This window comes from Caenorhabditis remanei, chromosome I (genome assembly GCF_010183535.1).
Source record: "Caenorhabditis remanei strain PX506 chromosome I, whole genome shotgun sequence".
NCBI classification, from domain to species: Eukaryota; Metazoa; Nematoda; class Chromadorea; order Rhabditida; family Rhabditidae; genus Caenorhabditis; species Caenorhabditis remanei.
The window spans coordinates 12,775,423-12,787,953 of NC_071328.1; the positions used below are offsets into that span (position 1 = coordinate 12,775,423).

The window sequence follows — 12,531 nt, forward strand, 5'->3', positions numbered from 1 at the left end:
AAATTTTATGTGTCGTACTGGGAGAAAGAGGAGAAATTGTGTTGTTTTGGCATTTCGAGGAAAAGGGAAAAAGTTTTGAAAAATGAGTAAAAGAAACCAACCTATTGTTGACATGGAGCAGATGGTCGTGGTGTTATGTGGCTAGTTAGGCTCCGCCTATTTTGGCAATTCCAGCGCACAGTTGTAATGTCGGAAGTGGGTTAGAAAGTAATTTTCAAAAAAAACAAGGGTTTGAGACTTTTGTGCTAAGAGTGAATTGTGCGACATTATTGCAAAAGGGGGCGGAGCACAACTCCTTTTCGCAACTTCTTCCTCTGTCTCTTCCATTCGTGGTCCCCGATTTTTCAAGACGCATATCTCAAAACGTTGCAATGCTATCGAAAAGTTGTCAACTAGTTAAATGTGCAATATTTTATACTATATAATTTTGTAGTTGACAACTTCTCTCTAGCCCTTTACGTTCTTGAGATATGCGCCTTTGAAGACAAGCACCTCGTGGGTTGATGTGTTAAGTGGCATGACGTGGCAAAAGAAAATGTGTATAGTAATAAAAACTAGCTGGAAACCTAGAAATTTATGACTTTCTTTGATTGCACGAGCTCTCTGGGGTACTGTAGCACGACGCAAAAATAAAAAATAAAGTTTGGGCGGTCAGGGAATTAAACCGGAGACCCATCGTGCGCGAAGCCACCGCCTCCGCGAAATGAACGGGAATACTGTAACCCTTCGACATTTTTTTAGATCACTTCTCTTCCAAGACTCCTTTCTCAAAAATCTGAAGAGCTATCAAAAATTTGTTAATTATCAAAATACGAGGAATTTTATGTTGATCATTTTTGTAGTTGAAAACTTTTTTCTAGCGCCTTACCTTCTTGAGATGTGCGTCTTTGAAAACATGCACCTCATCACGCCGAGAGAAGAGGAGGGTGCAGACAACGAAACGCTCTAGCTTCTCTGCGTCTTTAACTCTCGCTGAGTTACAGTAGTACAATCTACCCTAACTTTTGAATTTTTTTCAACAGCGTCCAATAACTATCATTTCCACGTGACCTCCCAAATTCCCCAAATTCTAGAATGTTCCGTGAAAAAACTAATTTCCAACCAAAACACCGAAAAAACTTTATTCCAAATATCCCAACTGGTCAAACAATATTTTGATCTCGTCACCGTCTCGTCCCATAAGAAATCAATTGATTCAAAGCAATGATGACGTTGGTCGAATCGAAAGCGGAATTCGAAATTACAAAGAGATCGATGGAGGATGAGTCTGAAATTAAGGATGCCGTATTTTACAATGTTACCGTTCCCTTTGTCGAGACTTTTGTTCTCAAAAATCCAGGAGATTTCTGCATTTCAAGAACGATTGATGGAGCGTACTATTTGTCGATTGCTGCGAATAAAAAGGATAAAAAAGGAGAAGTTCGTGTGGTGAATCTTCGTGTCGATGATTTGGAGTGAGTGACTTAAGTAATTACTTTGAGTGGAAATAACTCAAAAACCAAAAGAGCTGAAAAAAAGTTGTCAACAGATAAAATGTGCAAAATGTTATGCTCTATAACTTTGTAGTTGACAACTTTTTGATAAGTGTTTTGTGCTTTGAGATACAAGTATTTAAAGATAAGCTACTCAATACAACGATCAGGATGACCGTAAAAGTGTCATCATTTAACAGCTCGTATCTCAAAAACTAAAACAAATGTTTATGAGTTGCCGACTACAAAAACATAGCTCACAAACTAATCTACAGTTTCCAAAAAAGTTTCCAAAAATCGGATACCACCCCGCCTTTCGACATCCTTTTAAACATGTCCAATTTTTAGAAAAGAAGTCGGAATTCCTGGAATGATGTTCGCTCGTGCGGACACTCTTCCTCAGCTGATCTACCAATTGAAACATGAAAATGTGAGCAGAGTTATCAACAGAGCACTTTTGCATAACCTCAACAATTTCAGATGGACATTCTCAGTGGAGTTTTGGAGGAGAAGTTGACGATGAATCGTCTTTTGGGACCTCAGGTCACTGCGATGCATAACATTCTTCAGACCGGAAAATCGGTCAAAGTTCAGAGAAAACTCTCGCAGGACACGGCGTCTCCAGTATGTGTGGCAAATGCGCTCTATTGAGAAAACAAAAGATTTTCCAGATCTACATCGGCGAAATGAAATTTTCCGACGGAAAAATCAAGGAGGCAGTTTTCGAGGAATTTCCTGGAGGTGGTCAGAATCCCACTGAGCTGAAAACGTTCTTCGAAAAACTGGTCAATTCGAAAAGTCTTCGCGGGAAGAATCTTCCGATTCGTATTCCGATTGGAGCGATTATGAACCCGCCCACTTTGATCTATGAGTGAGTTTCAGAACGATTCTCATTAGAGCGCGTTTGTTACCAATGAAGATTTTACAGAAATAACAAATTGGAAGTCGGCTGTAATCTCGAGGATTTCTTGTTCTTCCATCAGAATCGGCTGGATTTGACTCAACGGATCAAGGTAAGACATTACCACGGGAAAACCCAAGAGGGAAAGACGGGAGTGCTCTCTCAGTTGCTATCCCAATTTTTGGCGGATCATATCTCGAAATCGAAAAAAGCTATCAAAAAATTGTCAACTATAAATCAGATCAGTATAAAATTCTACGTATTTTATTAGTTGACAACGTTTTGATAGCTCTTCACGTTATTGAGATATGCGTGTCTAAAGATAGACGAGTGATGGAGAGGGTGCAGAGAAGCGAGACTGTCTGAATTCTCTGCGCCCTCTCTCTTTTTCCATAGAATATCTGCTGATCTAAAAATCAAGTCCGATACTTTATTCTATACACTTTTACAAGAAAAATCTGTCAACAGTCCTCTTCCAGATCTGCTCCTCGGCCGTCCGTGTCCTCTCAGAACTCCATCATGCTGACATCTACCACGGAGCATCTCAGCTAGAGCATTTCTACGTGGATTTCGTCGGATTCAAGAACGAGGACATGAAGAATTATGAGCTTGTTTTTAATGGAGCCAGTGGATTGATTCGCGAGGGGTACTTGACAGAATTTGAACTTAAATTTTTCAAAATTATTTTCAGAAAATCCGACAACTCTGTGTCGGTCATCGACTATGATTCAACTGCTCCTGAGGTTGCATTCACTAGAAAATTGACGAAGGAGAGTGGAGTTTTCAATTTAGGACGTCTTTTCGAGCAGATTCTGAAACCGGATCTGTTCAAGTCGTATAGTGAATCAAATGAGGGTAAGTTACTTGGTAATGCAAATGCGCTCCACCGCTAACCAAACAACTTGCCTTCAGGATCTCCGGAATCCCTGACCGAAATGCGTCGTCTGATCTCCCGTGCCACCCACCCCAACCCGACTCGTCGCCCAACAATGCATGGAATTGTTATGATGATTCGAGATGTTCTCTTGAAGGCTCCGAAATCGAATTCTCACATCTGTATGGTCCATTTCGATCAATTCACCAACTGAATTCAAACTAAATGAATAGAAAAAAGACAACTGCTGACTGGTATTTCTCTTGTAAAAGTGTATAGAATAAAGTATTGGATTTGATTTTTAAAACAGCAGACATTCCATGGAAAAAGAGAGAGGGCGCAGAGATGTCTCGAGATAGTCTAGCTTCTCTGCGCTCTTTCCCTCTCTCATCTCCAGTTTATCAACTTCGAAGACGCATATCTCGAAATCGAGAAGACATTTCAAAAAGTTGTCAACTAATAAAATATGTAGACTTTTATGCTGATTGTTTTTGTAGTTGACAACATTTTGACTGCTCTTTTCGATTTCGAGATGTGATCCGTCCAAAACGTTGGATAGAGATTGAGGCAGCGGATCAGAACTCCCAAATTTTCAAAATTTTTGATTTCTACAATTCTTGAGGAAGAGGGGTTAGAAGAGTGGCAGACAGCGAGACACTCCGGCTTCTCTGCGCTCTTTCATCTCCCTCGTAGGTGACAATCTTTAAAGGCGTTTATAAAATAGAAGATCAATGAAAAACCTGTAAGATTTGATCTACAAGAAAATTCACACAAAAATTCATTCAATGAGAGACTAATAAGCGATTCATACATCCTGACGAATGAGACCCTCGAACTCCTTTGTGACTTCCTCCACTTTCTGTTTCAATCGATCGGGGATCGAGACCTTTTTCTGAAAGAAAGCAATCAATAATCTCAATTTGATCTACCCTCTTCACTCACCTTGATGTAGTAAAGAAGACAAAATTTAATTTTATTGTAGAAATTTTCTTTTTCAATTCTAGAGTCGATGAACTTGGCACCGGACGTCTACAGGTAATAGAAACTTGGAAACTTTTACCGATTGTCAGCCATTATGAAGCAATGAGCGCATGCAGGACGCCGGCAACACTAATGCAACAACTATCCAGATTTCATTTAACACTTGCACGCCTCTGCGCAGCCGGCGAGCAATCCTCGAATGACTGCTGCGTTAGTGTTGCGTTACGGTAGCGAAAAGTAGCCGAGTGGATCTGAAAACGACAAAAAACACAGAACGGGTTACAATCATTTATTCGTAAGTTTTTTAATTATTTTTTCTGTTTCTCCTCTTCATTCGATCTGTACAACCTCTTGCCTTTCCTGATCCATAATTTCTTATCGGGACCACTCACGACTCGAATGCTTGGCGATACCATCTTGGGTGTCCGTTTGATCGACGTTGGTACGGTCGTACGGATGTCCGTTGGTACGGATGTCCTGAAAAATAGGGATATAGGGGCAGAGGCCAACCCTGGGGTCTTACATTCTCTTTGTAAGCGGATGACAAAACATAGGATCTTTCGTGTCGGTGCTCTTGATACCATTTGGTGGTGGGTTGATCTTCACGTTGGGTTGGGTCTGGATGTCTCTTGGTGGGACGGATTGGGTCATGGTGGACAAGCACGTAGAAAGTGGAGATTCTGGTGAAATCGCCAGCTATTTATGCGGAACGCTTATCATTGCTCTAGATCTTTGCTTTAGATTTCGAGGGAAGATAAGGGGTAAAGGTTACGGGTTAAAAAAAATTTAGCTAAACTTTTATTCTTACACGAAATGTCAAGAGATCACGTGAAATTAAATATTTAGAAAAAATTCATTTCAAATTTTTCTTGAAAAACTCCATATACTGATCGTAATGTTTGAAAGTGTGCCAGACGAGTATGTCCGTTTTTTCCTCAGCTGTTTTCTGAAATAACCAGATTTTTTGTTTGATTGTTTTTTAAAGAAAAAAATACACACATCTTCTGGAAGCATGTGAAGCATTGGGAGGCTTTTACGGGCAACGCCAACGGCATCTGCAAGTAGGCCAGTAATGAAGACGTCTTCTATCTGGAAATCGGGACATTAGTCGGACAATCGTCAAGCTTAAAAAATTCTGAAGCTGTCTTACTTTAAAACTGCCCTATGGTGTCCTACTGTCTCGTGAGGACAACTTTTAGGTAGTTGGTAGATCAAAGAAAGATCTTAATTTTTGTAGTTGATAACGTTTCGCTAGCTTTTCTAGCTTTTGAAATGTGACTGTTCCAGCAAGACAAAATAGAGATGAGAAACTCTAACTTCTCTGGGCTCTTGCATTTTCTCAGGCTCATACTTTGATCTTTAAAAGCTCTTATCTCGAAAACGAAGAGGCCTATCAAAAACTTGTAAACTACAAAAATAAAGTTCAAATTTTCTCCACATTGTATAAAAGTTTGCGATATTTTGTAGAAACCCGCCGAAATAAAATTCCTATGTTTCGTCGCTCTCAGTATATCCACTGCCGCTTTCCTCGTTGCCAAATAAAACGGACCAGACAAACATTTCGGATACTTTTTACACTTGTATGCTTTTTCTGTGACGTGCCTGGAAGAATAGTCTATTTCTTTTGAAACTAGCCCCCCTCCAAAATATAATTACACTCACCACCTTTTACTCTTATCATGGTTCACTTCTCCACCTTCTTTTACAATCTCTCCGTATAAAGTGGAAGTGTTGGTATCGATGACATCGTCATTGAGAAGGTTGATCAGTTTATCTGGGAAATCCTCATCGATTTTTCCAATCAATTGGAATTTCGGAGCTTTGCTTGTGGCATGCAAAAGAGATGCAATTGTTTTATAAGTCAACTCTACATAATTATCGATTAGATCCACTATAATAAGATAGCCGTACAAATTTGCTTCCTCTAGCAATAACTTTTTGACATTCTCATCTTTCTCCACAATTCCAACTAGACTACGGCAACTACGACATTTCGCAACTAGCCATTTCGCAACCATAGAGCTAGCAATAGTTTAACCTAGTTTAGTCAAAAAATGCGTCAGACCACCTTTCGTCGATTTGAATGCTTTCAAATATGTTCCCAGACCCTTCGGTACACTCAACATATTCCACTGAACATACGTGATTTGCGAAATGTCGCAGTTGTGAATTGTCGAGGAGCCGTTCAAATCGTATAGTGAATCGAATGATTTTAAAGCTTTAAAGCGAGAAAAAGGTGAAACATCAACAACTTTTATGAAATTTAATTTTAAAACATGATGGAGTGGGGTGAGAAAATACCAGAAATTAATCTGATAAGGTAAAACGGGCGGAAAATAACAATTCAAAATGATAACAAGAACAACAAGATAAGAAATAACAAAAAATGAATCGAATTATTCAAAAATAATTGGGAATCTTGTCGTCGCAAGCCGGACATTGTTCGTGGAATCGAATATGGAAGTAAGCGCACTGAAAATAGAAAAATTAATGAGTTTTCTGGAAATTTCCGATTTTTCTAAATACCACTTGATGGAATTTCTCGTCATTTCTGGAACAATCCAACTAGTCATCGTCGTTCGACTCGATTTCTTTTTGACATACATAACAGATGACGACCGGAGGGATTCTGGAGGCCTCAGTATCATCGGATACCTCTTCCATATCTTTCTTCTGGTTTCCAGCTGCCAATTCATCGAGTAAATGTTGAATTACTCTCTGATCCGCCTCATTTTCAGCAGTCAACTTGAGAATTGTCTCATGAAGTCGTTGGTTTTCCTCAGTTTTCGCCATAATCTTTTCCTTCAATTTCATCTGTAATTGGGTCTGCAGTTGACTCTCTGATACACATTTTTCCGAATTATCGTTAAGAATTTCAGATGATTCAGTGGCTACTTTAGATCTCTGAGCCAACAAATTCATAATATCTGAGACCATCTTCTTCGACGTCTTCTCATCCTTAATCGGATTCTGATTCTCCTTATTATCCTCATTATCATTGGGGCTTTCGTCTGTAGGATTCTGAAAATCTGACATCGTCTGAATCCCCTCCTTCACCTTCTGACAGCTAGTGGAGCTCTCGATTTTCAGATTTTTCAGAGCCTTCGGAAGCTTTTCCTCTGGCGGATTCGTGACAGAGCTTCTGATCTCATCTGACATTTTCTTCTTCTCTTTCTCGCACTGCTCACACTTTAATCCCGGAACTCTGCCGCATCCTTTCTGATTGAGAACGAATCTCTTATAGTTCGAGAGTCGATTGAGAACACAAATCATCTGACAACTCTCCACTGCATCAATCAAGTCACAAGTTCTCAATTTCTTCGCTTTCTTCACTCTTTTCACATGCTTATAAACCACTTCTGCATGCTCCTCGATATCAGGGAAACTTTCAGTCAGTCCAAGGTGTTTCAGCTCGTTTTTCAGATTCTGGACCGTAAATCCACCGATTTTGAGGTTTCTGACTTCTTTCACCGGCAAAACTTCATACTTTTTCAGTGGATTCGGATCTTGTGAGATGTCATGTTGAATCCCAGCTCTGACGATGAACAGTGAACGTTGCGATGTTTTATGTTATACCTTTATATAAACAAAGCGAGAAATGCAATAAAAACATAAATGTGCATGTTTAGATTAAAAACTTCTTTTTTCTCGTCTCCTTGAATTCTTATTATTTCTATTCCCGACTGCCTTCTGTATGGCTGGGTCGTCTTGATTTTTATGGAATTATTGATTTGTTGGATTTTGTGGCTTTTGGTAGAAGAAAGGTGAGTCAATATTTCCTTTTTTTGACAGTTCCTGTAAATTCAGTGAATTCAGTGCACCTGGTTCAAAATAAATTTATTATAGATACCCATCCCCTCAATTTATGTTGGTTTAACAGTAAATATGGGTTAAACTCGAGTCGAGGTGAACTAGGGTGCTTGAATTCAAATCAACGATACGTTGCATACCGTCGATGACAACATATATCCCTCAAAAAGAGTATGTGTATTCGGCCCAATGTAAGTGAGACTAATTGTGGCCCAATTAAAATTCTTTTTTTTTAGCGAGGAGGTCGCGTTGTTCGAGTTGGAGCCTAAAGAGAGCCAAGAAAAAAACCTGAACATTAGTATTAATAAATTTCAAAATGGGGTCTATTTTGGGTGTGTCTGCATATGTGTCCCCTTATATCATTAGTATGTTTGTGTACAATTTTTTTTCACAATTATAATAAAGTGGATTTTCGCAGTTCCCAAATTGTTTAACACAGCCTGTAACGGATTTCCGTATAAATTAGACAGTGGTGTTACCGTATATTATTGAGGACTTTCTAGAACTGAGTCGATCTAAAAAAGAAAATCTGGCTAGTAAAAATCTTTATTTCAGAAAATTGAATAAATCCAAAATTCTTGCATATCCTCTATTGTGGTCCACACAGCGGTTACACATTTTCAGAATCATTCGACTTTCTTCAACGTCCAGACCATATTTCCTGCACAACACTTCATCACAGCTACATCCAGCTTCCCTTTTGATTTGTCAAGAACTTTGAGCAGGGCATCTGAAAATCAAGATGATTAAAAAACGTTTCATACAGAAAGCAATTACTGACTCACATCTATTTCCTAAATAGCAAAAAGTTGTTACAATAAAACAGCTAAACGATCTGGAGACACCCTAAAGTTATTTGATATATTGACTGCCATAAAATACGAATTTATTCTAATGTTGTCTACTTCTGCACTAGAAAATTCCAAGCACAAATAATAATTCTAAAAGCGTGAGAACTCTCTGCCGACTAAATGATGTACAGTACCGCTCAAAAATATATCAAGTTGTGTTTTTCTCAGTTGAAAATGCCCAACTTTGAAAGGGTGTTACGGTATTACTGATTGTCCCACAAATCAAATATTTAATGTGTCATATAGTACAAAGGTAGATCTTTATTTTTGTAGTTGGCCATTATTTTGTACGGACACTACCTAGAGAGTTATAGTCATTTTAAGGCGACACCTCTAAAATTGCACTGTAAGGACTGACCATGCAAAAAAAGTTGTCAACTTCAAAAATATAGCTCTACTTTTGGTCTGTATCATAGTTGTACAAAATGCCATTTTCCGAAAAACCGGAATCCGGAATCCGGAACCGGAATCAAATTTTTCATTTTCCGGAATCCGGAATCCGGAACCGGAATGAAGTTTTTCAAATACCGGAATCCGAAATCCGGAACCGGAATCAAAATTTTAATTTTCCGGAATCCGGAATCCGGAACCGGAATGACAAAAAAACCCGGAATTCCGGAATTTCGGAATCCGGAATCCGGAATGATTCGATAAATTTGCAAGGCCAAATCATTTTTTCGAGTTTTTTTAATTATATATAAAGTTTAAAACTACTTTCGAAGTTCAAAACCGAAAAAGAAATAATGTAGTTGTCTTTGAAACTCAAAAAAAATTTTTAATTTAAACTTCAGAATTCCGGGAAAAAAATTCAAAAAACCGGAATCCGGAATCCGGAATCGGAATGAAAATTTTCATTTTCCGGAATCCGGAACCCGGAACCGGAATGAAAATTTTCACTTTCCGGAATCCGGAACCGGAACCGGAATGTCAAAAAAAGCCGGAATTCCGGAATCCGGAATTTCCGGAATCCGGATTCCGGACAACTATGGTCTGTATGATCCATTAAAAATTAACTTAGTGAGAAAATAATTGATACCGAAACACACTCTCAAAGTTAGGCATTTTTAACTGAAAAGGACAAAATATGATATCATTTTGGCAGGTACTGTATTTGATATATTGACCACCCTAAAATACGACTTCATTCTAATGATGTCTATTTCAACACTAGAAAATTTCAATCCCTCATAATTGTTCTCTGTGAGAACTCTCTGCCGACTAACTGATGTGTCAATATCAGACAAATGTTTATATAAAAACAGACACTTACCCTGCTTCCATGGGGTGCTGAATAAACTGTCGACTGTGTGGATGGTACAGTACGGTAGGTTCCCGACGAGTCCATTAACACCCTTAAACTTTTAAAATTTGTTTCTAAAAATTTACTTGTACGTTAAACTTACGTTTTCATCTCGAAGGGCAGGGGCACTTTGTCCTCTAATTAGGTCATTTCTTACATTACCCCTTTCTTGGAGGGTAATGATAAACAACTCCTCGGCCGCGAACGTGGATGAAATGTGAGCGGCGCGGATGAGAAGTGCTCCGATAGGAATCACCGGGCGCCCCAAGCCCCTACGGCCATTCCAACCTCTAGTGATATATCTGAAAATCAGATATTATTTTATAGTCTTTTATAAAAAACAATAGAAGTGCTAGCCTTTTTCAATCTGATATACCTAGAGACCGCAACATTTTTTTCAAACTCATTTTTTCATAAAAATTTCTATCTTGACCTGTTCTTCAGGTAAATGGAAGTACATTCCCAAAATTTTTCCCGAAAATATTCACACTCTCCGAAGTTACAGGACCTTTTAGTCAGCCATGGTTTCTACTGAATTTCTCTTGGGGAATTCTTTCGTTTTCCTGACCACGCAAAAAATATTTTCTGTTTTCACGTTCAATCCGTCGAATTTTTGTAAAATTTGGGAAAGTTCGAACCAGAAACCGTTTGATTAAAAACCCAGCGTCTTATCCACTGAACTAAATGAGTACAAATGTGACGCTGATAATAGGAAAATATATTTTTGAAAATTGAAGAGAATTATTTGAAGAATTTTCAGCTTATTTCGAGATAAAACATCAAATATCTGAAGTTCTACAATACGGATTTTTTAATTTCTAAGTGGATCTAGATCGAAATTTTGCGTAGAATCTGATTCCGTCGAGAAACGATGCGAGTCTGACTTGTATTAACCTGAACTGTCGATAAAACTACTTTTCTTTTTGAGCCTGTTGTCTTCCGACACCGAAAAAACCACATTTTACGAATCAACGGCTTTCAAAATTTTGGCCCCAGGTACCTGAAGAGATGTCTAAGCAGAATATGTCAGAAAATAGATCGGTTATCACTGTAAATTTTTGAAGTGATGCCTCGAAGTTCAGCTGGCTCCCAAAAAAATTCGACAACACGAAAATTTAATTTTCTTTCAAAACCTATTAGAGTATGTCAAGAACTACTACAAAAAGTAAAAAAACGATGCGAGTCTGACCTAGAACAACCTAAACGTGACATTTTACTGAAAAAAGCAAAATGTTTTTTTCAGTTTTCTGAGAAAACTAAACATTTGGGTGAAACGAAAGTGTGTTCATCGGATTCTACGTACTCGATTACATAGGGGTCAAAAGTTTTCATTCTGTTTGAGCGTTCTGGGCTCTCAGGGCAGACCGTCAAACATTTCAATACCCTCCTCATGACGCCCCAAGAGAAGAAAATGAAAAACTCCGCCCACGTTCATTGCGGTCCCTAACTTTAGTTGTTGATTTTGACGACAGAGGAAGTTAATTATTGAGAGGAAACTTCATATTTTTTCCGTTTTCAAATGGAATCCAGAATCTTGACTACAGTAACCCATATTTGAGAGTAGATCAAAACGTTTTTCATAATCGACAAGGGAGTCGTCCATTCGAGAACATCTCCTTCTTCTTCTCCTTTCTCAGAATAGCTTTTTCATCAAAAAAATTTCGAAAATCTTTGAATCTTTTCAATGTTTCCCAAGGGACGATTCGGAAAACAAAAAATAAGAAAATTGGGAAAAAAGGGAAGGAGAAGGGAAGGGGGGCGATCAGAGTTAGATGATAGATCTTTTTGTTTTCCGGAGGCCCCGAAAAAGAAAAATAAGCGGACCGCCTAAAAATTCAATAATCCCGTCACTACTTTTGGTGGGAAAAAGAAAGAAATCATATACTTTTTTGCAGAGCACTTTCTCCTTTTTTCTCAAAGCTTGAGCTTGTAAAGTCATAAATTTTATGTGTCGTACTGGGAGAAAGAGGAGAAATTGTGTTGTTTTGGCATTTCGAGGAAAAGGGAAAAAGTTTTGAAAAATGAGTAAAAGAAACCAACCTATTGTTGACATGGAGCAGATGGTCGTGGTGTTATGTGGCTAGTTAGGCTCCGCCTATTTTGGCAATTCCAGCGCACAGTTGTAATGTCGGAAGTGGGTTAGAAAGTAATTTTCAAAAAAAACAAGGGTTTGAGACTTTTGTGCTAAGAGTGAATTGTGCGACATTATTGCAAAAGGGGGCGGAGCACAACTCCTTTTCGCAACTTCTTCCTCTGTCTCTTCCATTCGTGGTCCCCGATTTTTCAAGACGCATATCTCAAAACGTTGCAATGCTATCGAAAAGTTGTCAACTAGTTAAATG

The 12,531-nt window shown here is 38.5% G+C and overlaps 3 protein-coding genes across 3 annotated transcripts; 1 reads left to right on the forward strand and 2 right to left on the reverse strand.

Annotated features, from left to right (window-relative positions):
* Positions 1–1,203: 1,203 nt before the first annotated feature.
* GCK72_002869 (uncharacterized protein) lies at positions 1,204–3,461 on the forward strand (the record flags this gene model as incomplete). Its single annotated transcript, XM_053723659.1, has 8 exons — positions 1,204–1,454; positions 1,821–1,902; positions 1,953–2,096; positions 2,144–2,343; positions 2,401–2,485; positions 2,853–3,019; positions 3,065–3,228; positions 3,286–3,461. The coding sequence occupies 8 exons, from the start codon at positions 1,204–1,206 to the stop codon at positions 3,459–3,461; spliced, it is 1,269 nt and encodes a 422-aa protein (XP_053592304.1).
* Positions 3,462–4,536: 1,075 nt separating this feature from the next.
* GCK72_002870 (uncharacterized protein) lies at positions 4,537–4,879 on the reverse strand (the record flags this gene model as incomplete). Its single annotated transcript, XM_053723660.1, has 2 exons — positions 4,537–4,705; positions 4,752–4,879. The coding sequence occupies 2 exons, from the start codon at positions 4,877–4,879 to the stop codon at positions 4,537–4,539; spliced, it is 297 nt and encodes a 98-aa protein (XP_053592305.1).
* Positions 4,880–5,081: 202 nt separating this feature from the next.
* On the reverse strand, positions 5,082–10,234 carry GCK72_002871 (uncharacterized protein; the record flags this gene model as incomplete). The annotated part of the gene is made up of 9 exons (XM_053723661.1): positions 5,082–5,174; positions 5,228–5,317; positions 5,746–5,830; positions 5,891–6,119; positions 6,667–6,700; positions 6,833–7,763; positions 8,711–8,768; positions 8,824–8,884; positions 10,160–10,234. 9 exons carry the CDS (start codon positions 10,232–10,234, stop codon positions 5,082–5,084), a joined length of 1,656 nt encoding a protein of 551 aa, XP_053592306.1.
* Between the last annotated feature and the right edge of the window lie 2,297 nt (positions 10,235–12,531).